At 45.4% G+C, this 23,302-nt stretch overlaps 1 protein-coding gene across 2 annotated transcripts in view; it reads left to right on the forward strand.

Moving 5' to 3' along the window:
* The first annotated feature begins 798 nt into the window (after window positions 1-798).
* LOC147115102 (uncharacterized) overlaps window positions 799-23,302 on the forward strand; it is a 280,011-nt gene continuing 257,507 nt past the window's right edge. For both annotated transcript variants that reach the window (XM_085993392.1, XM_085993393.1), the window contains exons 1-2: window positions 799-952; window positions 11,193-11,367. In XM_085993392.1, coding sequence (XP_085849518.1) covers window positions 878-952; window positions 11,193-11,367 — 250 coding nt within the window. In that variant the 5' untranslated portion in view covers window positions 799-877. The remainder of the gene's footprint in view (window positions 953-11,192; window positions 11,368-23,302) is intronic.

A 23,302-nucleotide genomic window follows, 5' to 3' on the forward strand; every position in this document is an offset into this window, starting at 1 on the left:
AGTATATACTAGCTGGGGGAGCCCGGCTTTGCCAGGGCTGTTTTGGGCCGGGCGGTTTAAATCGAGTCCCAGGCTTTGGGGCCTGTCTGTCTCTGTGCGAATCTGCTGCCGGGCAACATTTCTACCTTTTAATAGCTTCAAAGATGAAAGTGAAAGTACTTATAAAACATTTTTGGTAAATGTTACGTAATTTTTAAAAGAGATACTAACTTTTTCGAAGCTGGATTAGCAGAGTTTGAGCGGGAAGTAGTGAAGCAATGGCTGCCCGATGGATTGGTCAATCGTGCCGGAACAGGATTGGTCGACCTTGACGTCAGTCAATCAATGCTACTTAGCAGATAATGAGTTTAATTTTGAAGGTTTTTTGCATAACGCGCGAACAATTTTTGTCCGGCCGAAACATAAATACGCTTAAGACGGTTCTGGAATCGTCAGCTTTCTTTCGACGTAACGCACGTGTAGGTACGCTCTATAATTTTCGAGTTAATTCAAGACAGATGGAATGACAGACAGAAGTATCCTTTTATATATAAAAGATAAGATAAGATAGATAGAATAGATATATAGAGAAGATATAAGTTGTAGTTGTGTCTCATTTTGCCTTATGCAAACACTGAAATACATACAACTGCAGTGCTCGTTTTAGATTCAGGTAAATCAGGAGTTTTTTTGTTTAATTTAATTTTAAAAATCAACTATTTAGATATAGTTATTAGATAAGTGTGCAATCTGCAGTGCTCTGGTGACGCCTATTACATGTGCTAGCTCTGGGGTGCCGGGGTGTTTGAAGTTGGACTGTCACTCAGTGTGGGCTCGGGGCGGGCTCTCGGCGCCAGCGTACGGAAACAGCCACTGTGAAGGCGAGGAGAGCGGAGACATGAGAGGTGCATGGAGGAGAAGGAGGCTGCTGCATCCGCCAGCACCGAGTGCAGCCGCGCAACTCCCACCACAGGTAAATGTACCTCGGGACACTCACTCACTCAGCCCAGACACAGTATCCCGGGAGCCGGAGGGAGCAAAGCCCAGACACAGTATCCCGGGAGCCGGAGGGAGCAAAGCCCAGACACAATGTAGCAACCGCCCAACTCTGCCGCTGAAGAGTCCTTTACACCGGCTGGGCTTGCTGTTGTGATCGCTGTGCAGCGTGCCCTGCCAGCTCACACACACACTCGAGACATGTCCCTCCCACACTAAACATTGTGAGTGTGTTGGCGGGCACATTGCACAACCATTGGAAGCAATGCTCCTGAGAACCCAACATCTGAAGGCCCAGCGATTGCTAATGATTTTATACAAGGAGTAAATAAAAGCGACCACTAGGTCTGCACTTACACTTTGGCTTAAGCTGCTGCTCAACTTCCCCTCCCCCACCGAGTCTTGGAGATCTCGCTCAGATTAGGCTCACACGAGGGTTGCCAACTCTGGTTGACTATTCCTGGAGATTTGATCATGTGACGTATCATCACGTGACATTTGTTCTTTCCCCCCCCTCCCCCTCCTGTTTGCGAATCTTACTAGATTTACCTCGGTTGAGTATCTGAATAACATAAATTTATGTTATTCAGATACTGCAGCGGGTAGTCAAACTGCCCAATGCATTACCGGCACCCAGCTACCGACCATAGAGCACATATACCAGAAACGCTGTTTACGGAGGTCACGGACCATCATTAAAGACCCTACCCACCCCAGCCACAGCCTGTTCGCCCTCCTGCCATCTGGGAGACGCTACAGATGCATTCGCACCCGAACGACCAGATTTAGGAACAGCTTCTTTCCCAGGACTGTCATCCTACTGAACTCCACAAATAAACTCTAAAGCCTGCACATCTGCCAATGCACTTTACTATGTTTATGTTAATGTATTACAAGCCAAATGAATGTTGAATGTTTAAATGTCTTAATCTAAATGTACACTAACAATGACAATAAAGTTGATTATTATTATTTATAAATTAAAGAATAGAAAGATTTAAGGATAAGAATTAATTAAAAACTATTTCTGGAATGTTGGCCACTGCTGGTCAGCCTGCTATAAGAACATAAGAAATAGGAGCAGGAGTAGGCCATACGGCCCCTCGGGCCTGCTCCGCCATTCAATAGGATCATGGCTGATCCGAACCCAGACTCACATCCACTTCCCTGCCCGCTCCCCGTAACCCCTAATTCCCTTATCAGCTAGGAAACTGTCTATCTCCGTTTTAAATTTATTTAATGTCGCAGCTTCCACAGCTCTCTGAGGTAGCAAATTCCATAGATTTACTACCCTCCTGAGTGAAGAAGTTTCTCCTCATCTCAGTTTTGAAACGAGCAGCCCCTTATTCTAAGATTATGCCCCCTAGTTCTAGTCTCACCCATCAGTGGAAACATCCTCACCGCATCCACCCGATCAAGCCCCCTCACAATCTTACATGTTTCGATAAGATCGCCTCTCATTCTTCTGAATTCCAATGAGTAGAGGCCCAACCTACTCAACCTTTCCTCATAAGTCAACCCCCTCATCTCCGAATCAACCGAGTGAACCTTCTCTGAACTGCCTCAAGAGCAAGTATATCTTTTCTTAAATATGGAAACTAAAACTGTACGCAATATTCCAGGTGTGGCCTCACCAGTACCCTGTATAACTGAAGCAAGACTTCCCTGCTTTTATACTCCATCCCCCTTGCAATAAAAGCCAAGATTCCATTGGCCTTCCTGATCACCTGCTGTACCTGCATACTAACCTTCTGTGTTTCATGCAGATCCCTTTGTACTGTAGCACTTTGCAGTTTCTCTCCATTTAGATAATAACTTGCTCTTTGATTTTTTCTGCTAAAGTGCATAACCTCATACTTTCCAACATTATATTCCATCTGCCAAATTTCTGCCCACTCACTTAGCCTGTCTATGTCCTTTTGCAGGTTTTTTATGTCCTCCTCACTCACTGCTTTCCTCCCATCTTTGTATCGTCGGCAAACTTGGATACGTTGCACGCGGTCCCTTCCTCCAAATCGTTAATGTAGATTGTAAAGAGTCGGGGTCCCAGCACTGACCCCTGTGGAACACCACTAGTCACTGATTGCCAACCCGCGAATGAACCATTTATCCCAACTCTCTGTTTTCTGTTAGATAGCCAATCTTCCACCCATGCCAGTATATTACCCCCATCCCATGATTTTTTATCTTGTGCAGTAATCTTTTGTGTGGCACCTTGTCAAATGCCTTTTGGAAGTCCAAATACACCACATCCACTGGTTCCCCTTTATCCACCGTGTTTGTTACGTCCTCAAAGAATTCGAGCAAATTTGTCAAACATGACTTCCCCTTCATAAAACCATGCTGACTCTGTCCGATTAAATTATGCTTATCCAAATGTCCTGTTACTGCTTCCTTAATAATGGACTCCAACATTTTACCAACCATGGATATTAGGCTAACTGGTCTATAGTTTCCAGCCTTTTGTCTACTTCCCTTTTTAAATAAGGGCGTTACATTAGCGGTTTTCCAATCTGCTGGGACCTTTCCTGAATCCAGGGAGTTTTGGAAAATTACCACTAATGCATCCGCAATCCCTACCGCTACTTCTCTCAAGACCCTAGGATGTAAGCCATCAGGTCCAGGGGATTTATCCACCTTTAGTCCCATTATCTTACTGAGTACCACCTCTTAGTGATTTTAATCGTGTTTAGCTCCTCCCCCCCCCCCCCCCCCCCCCACCCCCATAGCCCCCTGTTTGTCCAGTGTTGGGATATTTTTAGTGTCCTCTACTGTAAAGACTGATACAAAATATTTGTTCAGCGTTTTTGCCATCTCCATGTTCCCCACCACTAATTTCCCGGTCTCGTCCTCTAAGGGACCAACATTCACTTTAGCCACCCTTTTTCTTTTTATATAACTGTAGAAACTCTTGCTATCTGTTTTTATATTTTTTGCTAGTTTACTTTCATAATCTATCTTCCCTTTCTTAATTAAACTTTTAGTTATTCTTTGCTGGCTTTTAAATGCTTCCCAATCTTCTATCCTCCCACTAGATTTGGCTACTTTATATGCCCTTGTTTTCAGTCGGATACTGTCCTTTATTACTTTACTAAGCCACGGATGGCTGTCTTTTCTTTTACGCCCCTTTTTCCTCTGTGGAATATATTTATCTTGAAAGTTGTGAAATATCTCCTTGAATGTAGACCACTGCTCATGTACCGTCTTACACTTTAATCTATTGGGAGCCAGTTGTGCGGACGATGCCATCTGGGCCAACAAACATGGTCTGGATAAACTGAATTAATTGCAGAATTGTTCTGAAATGAGAAACACCGAGTAAATTCCACTGAGTCAACAAAATCGTCGATACAAGTAAATTCTAACACTTTTCATACAATTTTATGACTTTTTTTTTACAATACACAGCAAGTTATAAAAATAGAAAATGCTGGAAATACTCAGCAGGCCAGGCAGCATCCGTGGAGAGAGAAACCGAGTTAACATTTCAGGTCTGGGACCCTTCATCAGAACTGGAAAAAGCTGGAGATGTAACGGTTATTAATCAGGTGCAGGGACGGGGGGGGAGTGGGGAAGAAGGAATTGAAAGAACATCCTGTACTTTTGTAGGAGGCAGGAAAGATAAGTTTGTGTTGTTCTCTCTCTCCCTCCCCAGTTTGTGTTGTTCTCTCTCTCCCTCCCCCAGTTTGTGGTGTTCTCTCTCTCCCTCCCCCAGTTTGTGTTGTTCGTTCTCTCCCTCCCCCAGTTTGTGTTGTTCTCTCTCTCCCTCCCCAGTTTGTGTTGTTCTCTCTCTCCCTCCCCCAGTTTGTGTTGTTCTCTCTCTCTCCCTCCCCCAGTTTGTGTTGTTCTCTCTCTCCCTCCCCCAGTTTGTGTTCTCTCTCTCCCTCCCCCAGTTTGTGTTGTTCTCTCTCTCCCTCCCCCAGTTTGTGTTCTCTCTCTCTCCCTCCCCCAGTTTGGGTTGTTCTCTCTCTCCCTCCCCCAGTTTGTGTTGTTCTCTCTCTCCCTCCCCCAGTTTGTGTTCTCTCTCTCCCTCCCCCAGTTTGTGTTGTTCGTTCTCTCCCTCCCCAGTTTGTGTTGTTCTCTCTCTCCCTCCCCCAGTTTGTGTTGTTCTCTCGCTCCCTCCCCCAGTTTGTGTTGTTCTCGCTCTCTCTCTCTCCCCAGTTTGTGTTGTTCTCTCTCTCTCTCCCCAGTTTGTGTTGTTCTCTCTCTCTCTCTCCCCAGTTTGTGTTGTTCTCTCTCTCTCTCTCCCTCCCCAGTTTGTGTTCTCTCTCTCCCTCCCCCAGTTTGTGTTGTTCTCTCTCTCCCTCCCCCAGTTTGTGTTCTCTCTCTCTCTCTCTCCCTCCCCCAGTTTATGTTGTTCTCTCTCTCCCTCCCCCAGTTTGTGTTGTTCTCTCTCTCCCTCCCCCAGTTTGTGGTGTTCGTTCTCTCCCTCCCCAGTTTGTGTTGTTCTCTCTCTCCCTCCCCAGTTTGTGTTGTTCTCTCTCTCCCTCCCCCAGTTTGTGTTGTTCTCTCTCTCTCCCTCCCCCAGTTTGTGTTGTTCTCTCTCTCCCTCCCCCAGTTTGTGTTGTTCTCTCTCTCCCTCCCCCAGTTTGTGTTGTTCGTTCTCTCCCTCCCCAGTTTGTGTTGTTCTCTCTCTCCCTCCCCCAGTTTGTGTTGTTCTCTCGCTCCCTCCCCCAGTTTGTGTTGTTCTCTCTCTCTCTCCCCAGTTTGTGGTGTTCTCTCTCTCCCTCCCCAGTTTGTGTTGTTCCCTCTCTCCCTCTCCAGTTTGTGGTGTTCTCTCTCTCCCTCCCCAGTTTGTGTTGTTCCCTCTCTCCCTCTCCAGTTTGTGGTGTTCTCCCTCCCCAGTTTGTGGTGTTCTCTCTCTCTCTCCCAGTTTGTCTCTCTCTCCCTCTCTCTGCAATGCTGTTTCACAGAGTTTCTAGACGATATTTGTTTGCCCAGATGCACCATCCTCGCAACTGGTTCCAAATAGCGGGGTGACCAGCGGGGGCCAAACGATGCGGATTAGCTGCAAGCCAGGGTACTGCGCTTGTTCAAACTGCGTACAAGGACCGTTTCTCCCGGGTCGCCAGCAGCAGCACTCGGGAAACCAGTCGCTCTTTCCGGAGCTTCCCGAGCAAAGCTAATTCTGGTTGCACATGTCCCGGAGGTTTCATCACGTGACGTAACCGCCCCACCTCAGTCAAACTGGCTTTTATTCCAGCTCCAATCTTTTTATAACTAATAAATTAAAGTGTTCAAAGAAAATGATTAAAAGCACAATTTTTTAAATAACCCTATGATTTTCCCCCCTGGGTTGCTTGCAGAAGTATCCAGGAGATTAATCTTCAATCCTGTCGGGGCTGGCAACCCAAGTACAAACTCCAGTTTTGGACTGAGAATTTGATGCAGGTGCAAAGCCTTAAATGTTTAGAGAACTGGTGGTAACATCCACAGTTACATCTACAATCTTAAAAAAGTGAAAGGTTCCTCCCCATATCACTCCCCACTTTTTAAGCCCAATTTGATGCCTCACTAGACTTGCCCTCCACGCAGGGTCAAACCAAAGTGTTGTGAGGGAGCCTTGCATCAGATCTCAGTGAATCTGGTCAGGCCCTGGCTGAGAATTTATACTGCTACTCTCGAGGCACTCACTGTGAAGTGGAAGCTGCGTTGTAACATTAAAGGTGTGTGTGTAAATGCACCCTAAGATTGCAACCCATCTAAATCAAATGAGAAGAGCTTTTATTTTTCATAGTGAGCCGCAGTAAAATAGATGACCTATTCCTAGGAGGTGAAAAAAAATCATGCTGGGGGAAAAAAAAAATTGTGGGTTGACCAATCTGGTTTATACTTGTTGGGTATTTGTTGATCCTTTTGTGAATTGAATTTTGGAGGCTCACATTATAAATCTTTTTCCTTGTGACAATTTATTTGTTGTAAGCACCCAGTACATTCTTGGGATGTTAACCTGTGCTATTCCTTTGAATACAAAGAACATATGACTATGATTTAAAGCACACCATTTTTACCTACATTGAATTACATAGAATACACAGCATGGAAACAGACTATTTGGCCCAACTAGCCTGTGCTGGTGTTTATACCCCACATGAATCTCCTCCCATTCCATCTGCCTCATCTCAGCCTTTCAGCCCTTTCCTCTCATGTACCCTCTCTAGTTTCCTTTTGAAAGCATCTAAGCTATTTGCCTCAACCACTTCCAGTGGTAGTGAGTTCCACGTTCTAATCACTCTCTGAGTAAAGACATTTCTCCTATTTTCCTATTGGAATTATTAGTAACTATCTTGTATTTATGGCCCCTAGTTTAGGATTCTTCCACAAGTGGAAACATTCTCTCCACACCTACCCTGTCCAACTCATTGATCATTTTAAAGACTTATGTTCACCTCTAAGTCATCACTTTTCTAAAGAAAAAAGCCCCAACCTGTTCAATCTTTCCCAATAGCTGTAATCTCTCAGTTCTGGTACCATCCTTGTAAATCATTTTGTATTTTCCCAAGTGCTTCTATGTCCTTTTTTTAGTATGGCAACCAGAACTGTGCACAGTATTCTGTGCGGCCTGACCAGGGTCCTGTACAAGTTGAACATAACGTCACTATTTTTGAATTCTATACCCCTAGAAATAAATCCCAGTGCTTTGCTTTGCTGACCTGCGATGCTGCTTTTCATGATTTGTTCACCTGTACCTCTAGATCCCTTTGCTCTTCTACCCCATTCAGTTTCTTACTTTTGATTGTGCAGGTGATGTTTTAATATTTCTTACTAAAGTGCATCACCTCACATTTATCTATGTTAAAGTTCATTTGCCACTTAACTGCTCAGTCTGCAAGTTTTCTAATGTCTTGTATTATGTTGCATTCTTCTCGGTGTTAGCTATACCCCCCAGTTTGTAACCATTTGCAAATTTTGATATTGAGTTACTTGTTCCTAAGTCCAAATCATTAATGTAAATTATGAATAACAGCACTGATCCTTGTGGAACATCTTATTCTACCTTCCTCCTCTTAATTCTACCTTCCTCCAATCTGAATAACTATCCTTCACACCCACTCTCTGCTTTCTATTTTTTAGCCAATTTGCTATCCATTCAGCTGTTTGTCCCCTGACTCCACCTTTGTCATGAGCCTATCGTGTGGTACCTTATCAAAGACCTTTTGAAAATCCAAGTGTATGACTTTTACTGCATTACCCTTATCTACTCTTTCTGTTACCTCTTCGAAGAATTCTATCAGGTTAGTTCAGCATGACTTAGCCTTTCGGAATCCACGCTGATTATTTTAAATTATATTTTCTGTCTCTAGATGCTCTTCTATCACTTCTTTTAGTCTAGATTCCAGTATCATTCCTATCACTGACGTTAAGCTGACTGGTCTATAGTTCCCAGGTTTTGTTCTAGCTCCCTTTTTGTATGTGGAACAACATGAGCTGTCCACCGGTCCTCGGGCACTACCCCCTCTTCTGTGGAACTTTTATTATAATATAAACTAGTGCCTCACTAGTTTCCTGGAGAATGCATAGGTACACACCACATCCAGACCTGGGTTTTATCCTCCTTTAGTTTTGCTAGTTTATCAATTATTTTCTCCCTTTCTCTCCTGACTATTAATATTCTTTTTAAGCTCATCCTTTAATGAAGTGTCTATTTCATTATCTTCTTTAAAAACTTTGGTGAAGTAGGTATTCAATAAATCTGCCATTTAAATAGAAAGTGCTCTGAGTTGGGCCTTACTGTGGTATACTTCACATTACTTTATTGCTTCAGTAACCACTGCCACTTACACCATACCCAAGTGGCACTCCCTATGACTGGAAACTCGTATCTCACCTTGGCTGGGCTTCCACAAATATTTTCTATTTGTAATGCTAGCACCTTACGGGATGTTTGATTGGCAAAAATCATCAGGTATTCTTATGAAGCAGCTATTGAGATGTGATCCTATTACACGCAAACTATTGAATCTACCAAACATTTCGAGAGTTGTTCTTTGTACCGTTACAGCTGTACCCAGTTTTTGTCTTTTTACACTACATATTCTACCTTTGTGTCATTGGCCAGTCCTGTAAGTGGACTTTGCCTATCCTCTGGACCAGAGTGTGGCTTTACATACACACATCTTTGAGGGTGCCAGAACAAGTTGATAAGGCTGTTTCAAAAAGAAAACACATACAGGATACTGGGCTTTATAATCAGAGGCAGAGAGTACAAAAGCAAGGAGGTTATGCTGAACCTTTACGAATCACTGGTTAGGCCTCAGCTGGAGTATTGTACCCAATTCTGGGCACTATACTTCAGGAAGCATGTCAAGGTAGGGAAAGAGAGCGGCAATCGGGAGGGAGAAATCGGGGCTTGGTGGGGGAGGAAGAAAGCGACAATCACGAGCGAGAGATCAGGGGTTGATGGGAAAGTCGCTGATCACGGCAGGGGTGAAACAGAGGCCATGGTCAGCTGAAGGAAGGCCGAAGGCTTCCTTGATGGGCTGGGGGGATGCTCTCCTGCTCCTCACGAGGAGTGCTGTAAAGGCACTTAATTTCTCGAGCCAGCAACTCCCACCTCTTTTACTGCTGGGTTTCCTGAGCTTTGGGAACACCGGTTGGCAACTGTTAAATTTTAATTGCACTGAGAGCCTGATTTAGATAAGTTAAACCAAGCTCCCACACTCGCATGGCATGCTACCCGCTGACGTGAAAATGGCAGCAGGCACGTATGGAGTGGGTTGGGATGTGTTCCCATAACCCAACCCTCTCCTGCCCGTCTTGAGGGGGTTAATGTTAAGGCCCCTGGGTGGAACATGGACACCTTGCTGCTATCCTCTGGCTTATTAGAAGTTATCACATGCCTCCACCTGGTCTCATTTTTGGTAAGTATATTTACAGTATTTAAATCTCAACCTTGGCTCAGTGGTGGCACTCTAGTCTCCCAGTCTGAAGTTTGTGGGTTCTAGCCCCACTCCAGAGACTTGTTGGCATGCCACCTTTTAGACGAGACGTTAAACCGAGGCCCTGTCTGCCCATTTCAGGTGGATATAAAAGATTCCACAGTACTCTTCATAGAAGGGCTGGGGAGTTTTCCCAGTGTCCTAGCCAACATTTATCTTTCAACCAACACCATCAAAAACAGATTAACTGGCCAATGTCGCATTGCTGTTTATCGGAACTTGCTGTGCACAAATTGGTTTCCAAGTTTGCCTAAAAAGCAACCATGATTGTACATCAAAAGCAATTCAGTGGCTGTAAAGTGCTTTGCGACGTCCGGTGATCCCAAAAGGTAATATCTAAATTCAAGTACTTTCTTAATCAAAACTCAACAGAAATCTTCCCCCTGCACTAACTCTCAACACAATTGGTCCTAAAATACAGTCACTCACTTCTTAAGTGGCAAAATGCCACCATTGAGCCTCACATTAACTTTGTAATCTTGATGGCTTCAACCTATCTGTTGGCTGCAAGAAAGCCAGCCTCAGATATGCCATTCAAACGCCTTTGAGGATACAATGAAACAAACAACATTAACAATTGTTGGGGTAGTGTTCACTTTCAGTATGTGCAGTACTCTGTTCGATTTTCCTTTCCTTTGACTTCCGCTGATCCGATACTTAGAACCATAGGAACAGGAGCAGGTTGTTCAGCACCTCGAGTCTGTTCTGCCATTCTATTAGGTCATGGCTGACCTGTACCTCAACTCCATTATCCTTAATTATGGGAAAAAAAATGAAAATTTGTCAAAAAAAACACACCAGACCAAGGAGGAACTCGGTGGTAAGTTTTATCCACTGGTAACATGGCCATAGAGTTCTGTTCCTCTTCAATATTTCAGTGATGAATCTTTGCAGGGACATTTCAGTTCCCATCCTGCTTGCTTTACAGAGTGTTTTATAGACGAGCACTGGAAGACAGTGGGTAGAGAGGGGGCAATACAAGGTGCTGTTGGAACACACTTGGGAATGATTTTCAATAACTACTCAAACATATCACCATTGGATTTTTTTTTTATTATTGTTGATTTGTTCGACAAAGAACAACACATTTTACACAGAGTAGTGGTTGTGAATAACGAGCAAGGGAGCAGGAATATGTTTCATTGCCGATAATTGCTCATATACTGTGCTTTTATATCCAGGTGTAACAGTTACATGAGACCAGTGTAATGCTATTTACAATACACTAACAAATACTCTTTTGCTATCGTTTAGTTTACTTGTCTCTTCTTTCTCTAGAAAAACAATACGGATCAAATTTGTCCCCCACAAATCAACACAGATTCATTTTCACAGTTGAGTGTCTGTTCTCGACTCATCTCAGTTTTAAAATACTTCCTCCTAACCCTTGTGATACCACCATTCCTGAATTATGCATCTCTACAGAGAGAAGGAATGTTACTTCAGCCTCAAGGTGAGATATTATACACTCCTGCACCTATAAGCTCATCTGTATAATGAAATTTGTTTATTAACCTTAGATGTTCAAAACAAATTGCACTATAGAAATAAATAATTGCCCCAGTTCACATGTTGTAATTAGCAGAACTAACGTTGGGTAAATTGAGGCAAGGAGTGGTGCCAGCTTAATGTTCTGGAAGTAAATATCACATCTGTGTGCGCTGTCCAGCCTAACCCCACTTTCCAGCTTTTGGTCCATAGCCCTGTAGGTTACAGTGCTTCAAGTGCATATCGAAGTACTTTTTAAATGTGATGAATGTTTCTTCCTCTACCACCCTTTCAGGCAGTGAGTTCCAGACCCCCACTACCCTCTGGGTGAACAAAGTTCTCCTCAGCTCCCCTCTAATCCTTCTACCAATTACTTTAAATCTATGCCCCCTGTTTATTGACCTCTCTGCTAAGGGAAATAGGTTCTTCCTATCCACTCTATCTAGGCTCCTCATAATTTTATACACCTCAATTAAGTCTCCCCTCAGCCTCCTCTGTTCCAAAGAAAACAACCCCAGCCTATCCAATCTGTCCCAGCCTCTCCAATCTGTCCTCATAGCTCAAATTCTCCAGTCCAGGCAACATCCTCGTACATCTCCTCTGTCCCCTCTCCAGTGTAATCACATCCTTCCTGTAATGTGGTGACCAGAACTGTACGCAGCACTCTAGCTGTGGCCTAACTAGTGTTTTATACAGTTCTAGCATAACCTCCCTGCTCTTACTTTCCTTTATTAGCCGAGGCATAGAATATATCCCGTATGCCTTCTTAACCACCTTATTTACCTGTCCTGCAACCTTCAGGGATCTGTGGACATGCACTCCAAGGTCCCTCTGTTCCTCTATGCGCCTCAGCATCCTACCATTTATTGTGTAATCCCTTGCCTTGTTAGCCCTCCCCAAATGCATTACCTCGCACTTCTCCGGATTGAATTCCATTTGCCACGTATCTGCCCACCTGACCAGTCCATTGATATCTTCCTGCAGTCTAGAGCTTTCTTCCTCACTATCAACCACACGACCAATTTTTGTATCATCTGCAAACTTCTTAATCATGCCCCTTTACATTGAAGTCTAAATCATTGATGTATACCACAAAAAGCAAGGGACCTAGTACTGAGCCCTGTGGAACCCCACTGGAAGCAGCTTTCCAGTCACAAAAACATCCGTTGACCATTACCCTTTGCTTCCTGCCACTGAGCCAATTTTGGATCCAAGTTGCCACTTTCCCTTGGATCCCATGGGTTTTTACTTTTCTGACCAGCCTTGCTAAAATCCATGCAGACTAAATCAAACGCGCTACTCTCCTCGAACCTCCTTGGTTACCTCCTCAAAAAAAATTCAATCAAGTTAGTCAGACACGACCTTCCCTTAACACATCCATGCTGACTGTCCTTGATAAATCCTGGCTTTTCTAAATGCCGATTAATACTGTCCCTCAGAATTTTTTCCATTAATTTGCCCATCACCGAGGTTAGGCTGATTGACCTGTAATTATTCGGTCTATCCCTTTCTCCCTTTTTAAACAATGGTATAACGTTAGCAGTCCTCCAGTCCTCCTGCACCACACCTGTAGCGAGAGCGGATTGGAAAATGATGGTCAGAGCCTCTGCTATTTCCTCCCTTGCTTCTCTTAACAGTCTGAGATACATTTCATCCGGGCCTGGTGATTTATCTACTTTCAAAGATGCTAAATCCCACAATAATTCCCCTATCACTATGTTTATCTCATTTAATATTTCACACTCCTCCTTAACTACAATGTCTGCATCGTCCCTCTCTGTGAAGACAGACACAAAGTATTCATTAAGAACCATGCCTACGTCTTCGCCTCCACACACAGGTTAACTTTTTGGTCTCTAATAGGCCCTACTCTTTCTTTAGTTATCCTGTTGCTCTTTATGTATTTATAAAACATCTTTGGGTTTTCCTTGATTTTACTTGCCAATATTTTTTCATGCAGTCTCTTTGCTTTCCTAATTTCCTTTTTAATTTCACCCCTGCACTTTTTATACTCCTCTAGGCTTTCTGCATTATTTAGTTCTCGGTATCTGACATAAGCTTCCCTTTTTTTCCTTACTATTTTCCCTTGACATCCATGGGGCTCTAGATTTGGGAGTCCCGTGCTTTTTCTTTGTTGGAACATACTTGCTTGAACCATTACTATCTCCACTTTGAATGCCTCCCATTGCTCAGACACCAATTTATCTTCAAGTAGCTGTTTCCAGTCCACTTTTGCTAAATCACATCTCAGCTTAGTAAAACTGGCCTTTCCCCAGTCGAGAACTTGTTACACACAATTACACCCTCACACCAGCGGAGGGTGTAATTACAGCAGGACAAGTTTACATAGACAGTTTCCATTTTAAATGTAGACATAGGAATATATAATAAAAATATGTATAAAAATAAGGACAGAATATTAAAATGGTGACAGAATTAGGTCCGTATGCCCTGGCCCAATTACGGCCCACCCTGTTTCCCCTGAAGACTACACTTGGTCTCGACTCTCCTGTGTTGAGTGTCACAGGAGGTTGACTAGCGTGCGCACTTTCTGCAACTTTTCGACACATTTGGAATGGAAGCTTCCTGTGTAAACTTGCCAAGCTGTATACACTCCACCAGTGGCCACATTGTAGCATCAGAGTTGTACCCCTCCCAGCCCCTAAGCCGGGACTCAAAGAAGCTCCCATGCTTCAGCCGACTCGATTTCTCTGCTTCACAAATTGCTGTTTTTCTATTTAACTATAAATCATATAAAATCAAAGTATTATATAAAAATAAGGACAGAATACATGACTTTTTAAAGTGGAGTCTGAGTTATGTCATTGCACCGTAGTCCAATTATCCAACTACACTTGGTCCTCACTCCCTGTGTGCAATGCTGTGGGAAATTGATGTATAAAATAATTTAAAAAGCAGTAAAATAACATTATCTTAATCTGCAGACTGTGATCCTGAACTGGGTTTCATTGTTTGAACAGCTACCTATCATTCACTCTGGAATTTAAAGCAAAGGTTTATTTTGGTGCAATGCTCAGTGATATTATCCCTATTAAAAGAGATCTGAGTTTTTTTCCCAGTTGCATGACTTGTTACAAATTGCAAGCTTGATGTGTAGAATATGGTGACCTGCTATACAGAGAACATTAGATATCTGTGAGTTACTACGTAGAAACTATAATAGTGCAGCTGAATACAGTTAGTCTAAACTGCATTTCCTAATGCACCTACAGTGTTACAGTTCACACAAACCTTTCCCTTATGTTCACAACAAAAAGATAGAGATGTAGACTCGTAAGCGGAATGAGTCTCCGATGATCGAAAACTTGCACTTTAAATGTGCTGTCTGATTTAGTGTGTGCAGGATTAACAATCGCCCCCTAGTTATATATCAACTACTATAGATCACGTGGGATATCCACCATGTTCTCCAGACTTTTTTTATTACATAGTATTTACAGCACAGAAACAGGCCATTCAGCCCAACAGGCCCACGTCGGTGTTTATGCTCCACACGAGCGATGTTTTTCACACATATACCATGCCCTAATGCATTAGGGCAATGCATTCAGGTGAAAACGAATAAACTTAATTACAGGTTGAATAATACGTAGAAGGAGCAAGGCATAACAAGATATGGAGAGTTCAATACTTAAAAAAAGCTAATTCACAACTGGTTATAATTAATCCACAGCTGGTTATAATACCCAAATGTACTTCTTCTACAACTTGATGATAAATTGATGGGACATTGGGATGAAACCATGGTTAGTAGACCTTCATGATGTGATGTTGCATGTGGATGATGTAAATCTCCAATATGCCATGAAATTTGAATCGCCAGTCAGGACTAGAGCCATGGTTCACTAGACTAAACATTCCAAACACTTCTGCAGTCACAATTGTCAGTCATCATTGATCAATGACACAATGTTTGGGGCTATTGCGTATCTTGCTAATGAGCAGATGTTGAAGCCTGTTCGATCTTTTGCATATCAGGTAATTTTCGACCAGATTTAATCTAATTAGCAGCTTGAACGAAGCCTGTGTATCATGACTAGTTTCTGGAACAATCAATCTGGCCTTGATTCGGCGACATCTTGTTTCTTGGGGGGAAAAATTCAGTTGGTTGCGCCTCCCGTTAGCGCCTTAAGAGGGTGCCAAGTGGGGCGCAAAGCAACTAGAGGCCGGGTGCGGCGATGTTTGTGTGAAATTAACCAGACATTTTGTGGCGGCGCTAAACACTACCGCCACGATCTCCTGCGCCGGCAGATTGTGACGTCATTCACGTGCGCGACGACCCGTTAGCACCCTGGACCGGATATTGAGTGGCGCCCCCTGCCTTACCGTCTGCCGCTACCAACGACAGGTTGAGGGGAGCGTTATGCTGTCAGAAAGGGACTAGGGGAGCGCTATTTGAAGGCGACCGCTTCCTGCCTTTTTTTGTCGGTGACATTTTTGCACCACGCATTCTGAGAGAGAGACTTCTGGAGAGATTCAACGCTGTGTGAAGAAGTTTTCACTACTGAGCAGCACTTTGCAGGTTTATTTTGATTTGCCCTTGCTTCGCCAGCGCTCTGAGTTAGCGCCTCGCTCCTCGGCCTTTGCGCCTTAAGACAGGTGTGAAGCGCCTGATTTAGCGCTCCAGTCACCTCCAGGGGCGATAAAAGCCAAGTTTGCTGTTGGAGGCGATAATTGGCACCAGGTGCTAAACTTTGCGCACCGCCAATAATGGCGCCCCAAATGGGGCGATACCGAATTTTTCCCCCTTAGTCTCTTTTGAAATTTGAATAAGGAAATACGATCTCCATTCTAATTCCAGCTATCTTGAACCATTCCATTAAATACAGACAGAAATGTCTCTCTTTGTCACAGGAATGAAAGCCTGGCTTTCATTATAAAACACTCGTTCAACAATCTGATACACCCTGTGTTTCAGTGGTCACAGCTTCTATATCTTTCTCTTGTAGCGGTACCACCGAGTGTCCCTTACTTACCGTACATAATTCTCTTTAACGTAACGATGTAGCCGGTGCGGGGCTTTCCTCCTTTGGGAGCGCGGGCGAACGCGATGACGCGGGTTAATGCGATGACGTAACGTCGCACATCACGTGACCGTCCCAAGCGCGGGCAAACGCGATGACGTCATCACGCAAGTCACGTGACTACCCAAGCGCGGGAGGAACGCAATGACGTCATCACGCAATCCACGGGACTGCCTACTCAGTCCTCGTGGCGTCTCCGTCTGGTGAAGACCTATTTTATGGCTCTCCTGTACCTAGCTCTGCAACCTGTTTGAATTCCTCTGTTCCTGCATTAAAAACCTTTTTGATTGTTCTCCTGGAGTCGAACTCGATTATTAAGTAGGAATTCGTCCAATACCTACATCGGTGACCACGAATACCTACAATTGGTGACCCCGTCTCCGTGAACGTTTTTCACGGAGGAAGCGCACAGCCTGAACCCCGTCTCTGAACGTTTTCACAGAAGAACGGCACGACGAACAACAACCGACGAACACCAATTCCTACAATTGGTGACCAACGATGTGAGGACGGGAGCTCATCAATACCTACATTGGTGACCCCGTTTTTCGTGAACGTTTTTCACGAAAGCAGCGCAGCCGGACCCCGATTTTTCGTGAACGTCTTTCACGAAAGAAGCACGCCTGGAAGCTACAGCTGTTTCGCTCAGCTACCGCAACACTGGGAGCAACAACCGCCCTCGTGCTTTATCCTGGTAGAAGCCCCGTTTGCCTTGTGCAACATCGATATGGCGCAGACCACGTATCTGGATACGGTCTCCATTTTCGACAGCTCTACCGACTTTCGGAGCGTCAGCCTCTTCCACAACCCCACGGCAGAACAGCAAGTATAACACCCTCACAGCGCGGGTACAGCACGTTTACGGGCTCACAGAATCGGAGCGCGCCCCGGCGGAGAAGCCACGAGGACTCAATCCTCGCAAACCACCCCTCGCAACCCACGAGGATTCGCCCCTCGCAACCCACGAGGACTCGCCCCTCGCAACCCACGAGGACTCGCCCCTCGCAACCCACGAGGACTCGCCCCTCGCAACCCACGAGGACTCGCCCCTCGCAACCCACGAGGACTCGCCCCTCGCAACCCACGAGGACCCATCCCCCGCCGACGCCACACCAGCCCTTCAGCCTGCTGGTCTGTCTTTTCTACCATGCTTTTCGGCACGACGGCGAAGCGTTGCCGCCCTCACGGCAGTTTTTCCCCCTACTGCAATCAACAACAACTAGAAGCGTTGCCGCCCTCTATAGTTTTCCCCTCAACAAAAGCAAACATCTACTGACGCTGCGACCATCGAGGATGGGTCCAACGGGCATCCCGCGGCCGCGATTGGCCACGCGAAAATTGCTGTCATCACCGATCACTGATCAACGCAGCAACGGTTCACTCTCTTCTGTGTTACCGTAGTAGCACTACGGCATGCACCGTTCCGTGCGTTCCCGACTACCGGAGAGTTTGCTCGCCTGTCGGCGAGTTCACCGACCTGCCCAAACCCACGTTTTTTTCCTCCTGGATCACCCGTTCGGCGTTCCTGCAGATTTTGTCAGACTGGGGACATTTCGCCTCTGCCCAACCTGCCAGTTGCTATGACGTGGCCAGCTGTTTCGCCCCGGCGCCCGTTTCAAACCATGGGCTACAGAGGTCACATGCTTCCACGGTCCTTCACAGGGCTGAATACATTTTATTCACCCTTACACGCATCGGGATCTGCTCAAGACCCCGTCTACCGGACCACATATTTCGACCTCGCCCGCCACGTCGAGACAGCATGACCACCCGCCTGACCATCAGCCACCCATCGTTGTTACGGCACACCTGGTACGATCGTCCGCCTGACCACCAGCCACCCATCGTCGTTACGCCAACCCAAGTACGACCGCCCACCAGACTGCCAACAACCCAGCAGTCTCCGCCTTGAGACTACAGGAGTCGTTCGGACAGGCTCATCAGACCACCTCACCGTTCGACGTCCGTTAAAGCGAATTCTGGTGGGGCGCATGTAGCGGTACCACCGAGTGTCCCTCACTTACCGTACATAATTCCCTTGAACATAACGATGTAGCCGGTGCGGAGCTTTCCTCCTTTGGGAGCGCGGGCGAACGCGATGACGCGGGTTAACGCAATGACGTCACGTCGCACATCACGTGACCGTCCCAAGCGTGGGAGGAACGCGATGACGTCATCACGCAATCCACGGGACTGCCTACTTAGTCCTCGTGGCGTCTCCGTCTGGTGAAGACCTATTTTATGGCTCTCCTGTACCTAGCTCTGCAACCTGTTTGAATTCCTCTGTTCCTGCATTAAAAACCTTTTTGATTGTTCTCCTGGAGTCTAACTCGATTACTAAGTAGGCATTCGTCCAATACCTACATCGGTGACCACGAATACCTACACTCTGATGAATATACTTTCCATATTGCATATGCATTGTCTTATGTTTCTTGATCAATAGGTCTTTTTCTCTTCCATCCCTTTCTGTTTTGTCTTAAAATACTCCTGTGCAGTGCCTTGGGTCGTTTTACTACGTTAAAGGTGCTATATAAATACAAGTTGTTGTTGTTTATCTTAGTACAGATGGAGAGCAGGGTAGTTGATAAAGATATAAGCAACCTTTATCACGACATATGACTCTGTGTAGGGTAGTACTAGTGTAAAAAGTGATTTTTAATAATGATGCAAACTCTACTGGCTATTTCCTTCCTGCTTCTTCTGTGTTTTTGAGATCCACTCCCACATTTTGGAGGCAACCTCTCAATCTGTCATCCTCCTCCTTCACACCCGAAATCCATCAGCCTGCCTCAGATCCCTTTTCCGCATGCCTGCCTCTATTTTTTGACCTTCTCCTTTGTTTTATTTTGCTCAAGAGGGAATATTGCTAAATCCCAGCGTTTGAAAAATCAGATGAAGTACAGAAAAATTTGGAGAAGAGTTGGGGAATGGTGGATAAGACATGGGGGCGGAAGAAGGCAGTGGGAGGGAGGAAAGAGTAGTTCAGGAGACATTTCTACCTAATATCACAGGTAACGATAGGGAGATGACAGAAATATTAAATCATTATTTCGCTTCGATATTTACCAGGGTGATAGAACAGGTGGACATGGCATTGGATGATGAAATGAGTAATGAGATAAGTGCATTTAAAATAAAAAAAAGGGAAAATATTAAATAAACTAATCAAGCTCAAAGAGGATAAAACCCCTGGATTGTATCCACGCATTTTTAAAATAATCTAGGGAAGAGATAGCAGAGGCATTACTACGCATATTTAATAATTCGTTAGAAAAAGATGTTGTGCCAGATGACTGGCAGATAGCTAACGTATAATACCTATATTTAAGAAGGGGGATAGAACATGTCCAGGGAATTATAGAACAGTCAGTTAACAGCGGTGGTAGGAAAAATAATGGAATCTCTACTAAAGGAGAAAATAGAAGAACATCTTGAAATGAAAAGTATAATAATGAATAGTCAGCATGGATTTCGAAAGGGAAAATCTTGCTTGACCAAACTTATTGAATTTTATGAAGAGGTAACAGAGAGAGTAGACAATGGTAATGTAGTAGATGTCATTTATCTAGATTTACAAAAGGCCTTCAATAAGGTACCCCATAATAGACTAATGAATAAGGTCAGAGAATGTGGAGTCAGGGGACAAGTAGCAGAATGGATTGCTGGCTGGCTTCAAGACAGAAAGCAGAGAGTAGGAATAAAGGGTAGCTATTCACAGTGGCAGAAGGTGGATAGTGGTGTTCCACAAGGATCAGTGCTGGGACCACAGCTGTTCACAATTTATATTTATGATTTAGACTTTGGAATCAAAAATACAATTTAAATTTGTGGATGGTACCAAATTGGGGGGGATAGTCAATACTGAGGAGGACATTAATAAACTTGCAGAATGGGCATATAATTGGCCAATGAAGTTCAACACCGTAAATGTATACAGGTATGTCCTGTCTGCAAAAAACAGGACAAATCCAATCTGGCCAATGACCGCCCCATCAGTCTACCCTCCATCATCAGCAAAGTGATAGAAGGTGTCATTGACAGTGCTATCGAGCGGCACTTACTCACCAATAACCTGCTCACTGATGCCCAGTTTGGGTTCTGCCAAGACCACGCGGCTCCCGACCTCATTACAGCCTTGGTCCAAACATGGACAAAGGAGCTGAATTCCAGAGGTGAGGTGAGAGTGACTGCCCTTGACATCAAGGTAGCATTTGACCGAGTATGGCATCAAGGAGCCCTAGTAAAACTGAAGTCAATGGGAATTGGGGGGGAAAATGCTCCATTGGCTGGAGTCATACCTAGCATAAAGGAAGATGGTTGTGGTGGTTGAAGGTCAATCATCACAGCCCCAGGACAGCGCTGCAGAAGTTCCTCAGGGCAGTGTCCTAGGCCCAACCATCTTCAGCTGCTTCATCAATGACCTTCCCTCCAACATAAGGTCAGAAATGGGGATGTTCGCTGATGACTGCACAGTGTTCAGCGCCATTCACAACTCCACAGATAATGAAGCAGTCCATGCCCGCATGCAAAAAGACCTTGACGACGTTCAGGCTTGGGCTGATAAGTGGCAGGTAATATTCGCGCCACACAAGTGCCAGGCAATGACTATCTCCAACAAGCGAGAGTCTAACCACCGCCCCTTGACATTCAATGGCATTCCATCGCCGAATCCCCCACCATCAACATCCTGGGGGTCACCATTGACCAGAAAATTAACTGGACCAGCCACATAAATACTGTGGCAACAAGAGCAGGTCAGAGGCTAGGTATTCTGCAGCGAGTGTCTCACCCCCTGACTCCCCAAGCCTTTCCACCATCTGCAAGGCACAAGTAAGGAGTGTGATGGAATACTCTCCACTTGCCTGGATGAGTGCAGCTGCAACAACACTCAAGAAGCTCAAAACCATCCAGGACAAAGCAGCCTGCATGATTGGCACCCCATCCACCGCCTTAAACATTCACTCACTCCACCACCGGTGCACCGTGGCTGCAGTGTGTACCATCTACAAGATGCACTGCAGCAAGTTGCCAAGGCTTCTTCGGCTGCACTTCCCAAACCTGTGACCTCTTCCACCTAGAAGGACAAGAACAGCAGGCGCATGGGAACACCACCGCCTCCAAGTTCCCCTCCAAGTCGCACACCATCCTGACTTAGAAGTATATCGCCGATCCTTCATCATAATTGGGTCAAAATCCTGGAACAACCTGACTAACAGCACTGTGGAAGTACCTTCACCACATGGACTGCAGCGGTTCAAGAAGGCGACTCACCACTGCCTTCTCTGGAGCTGAGCGGCGGACCTGCGAGAGGCACAGAGTCAACAAGAGGAGAGAGAGAGAAGTAAAAAGTAATCGAAGTGTGACGTCACCAGAAAGCTGGTAAGTGATTGGTAGTTGAATATTTCTCTCTCGCTTTTTTCCAAACTTAATTTTTGTGGTTTATAGTTTCTAGGTTCTTTTTTTTAATTCATTGATGGGATGTGGGCGTCGCTGGCTAGGCCTGCATTTAGTGCCCATCCCTAATTGCCCTTGAGAAGATGGTGGTGAGCCGCCTTCTTGAACCGCTGCAGTCCATATGGTGTAGGTACACCCACAATGCTGTTAGGAAGGGAGTTCCAGGATTTTGGCCCAGCGACAGTGAAGGAACGGCAATACAGGTCCAAGTCAGGATGGTGTGTGGCTTGGAGGGGAACTTGTAGGTGTTGATGTTCCCATGCGTCTGCTGCCCTTGTCCTTCTAAGTGGTAGAGGTCGCGGGTTTGGAAGGTGCTGTTGAAGGAGCTTTGGCGAGTTGCTGCAGTGCATCTTGTAGATGGCACACACTGCAGCCACAGTGCGCCGGTGGTGGAGGGAGTGAATGTTGAAGGTGGTGGATGGAGTGCCAATCAAGCGGGCTGCTTTATCCTGAATGGTGTCGAGCTTCTTGAGTGTTGTTGGAGCTGCACTTATCCAGGCAAGTGGAGAGTATTCCATCACACTCCTGACTTGTGCCTTGTAGATGGTGGAAAGGCTTTGGGGAGTCAGGAGGTGAGACACTCGCCGCAGAATTCCCAGCCTCTGGCCTGCTCTTGTAGCCACAGTATTTATATGGCTGGTCCAGTTCAGTTTCTGATCAATGGTAACCCCCAGGATGTTGATAGTGGGGGATTCAGCGATGGGAATGCCATTGAATGTCAAGGGGAGATGGTTGGAGTCTCGCTTGTTGGAGATGGTCATTGCCTGGCACTTGTGTGGTGCGAATGTTACTTGCCACTTGTCAGCCCAAGTCTGAATGTTGTCCAGGTTTTGCTGCATATGGACACGGACTGCGTCAGTATCTGATGAGTCTCGAATGGTGCTGAACAGTGTGCAATCATCAGCTAACATCCCCACTTCTGACCTTATGATGGAGGGAAGGTCATTGATGAAACAGCTGAAGATGGTTGGACCTAGGACACTGCCCTGAGGAACTCCTGCAGTGATGTCATGTGATTGAGATGAATGACCTCCAACAACCACAGCCAACTTCCTTTGTGCTAGGTATGATTCCAACCAATGCAGAGTTTTCCCATTGACTTCAGTTTTGCTAGGGCTCCTTGATGCCACACTCGATCAAATGCTGCCTTGATGTCAAGGGCAGTCACTCTCACCTCACCTCTTGAGTTCAGTTCTTTTGTTAATGTTTGGACCAAGGCTGTAATGAGGTCAGGAGCTGAGTGGCCCTGGCGGAACCCAAACTGGGCGGCAGTTAGCAGGTTATTGCTGAGTAAGTGCCTCTTGATAGCACTGTCGACGACACCTTCCATCACTTTGCTGATGATTGAGAGTAGACTGATGGGACGGTAATTGGTCGGGTCGGATTTGTCCTGCTTTT

The sequence above is a fragment of the Somniosus microcephalus genome, chromosome 7, assembly GCF_052327205.1.
Source record: "Somniosus microcephalus isolate GS21.2 chromosome 7, FLI_Smic_1.0, whole genome shotgun sequence".
Classification (NCBI taxonomy): domain Eukaryota; kingdom Metazoa; phylum Chordata; class Chondrichthyes; order Squaliformes; family Somniosidae; genus Somniosus; species Somniosus microcephalus.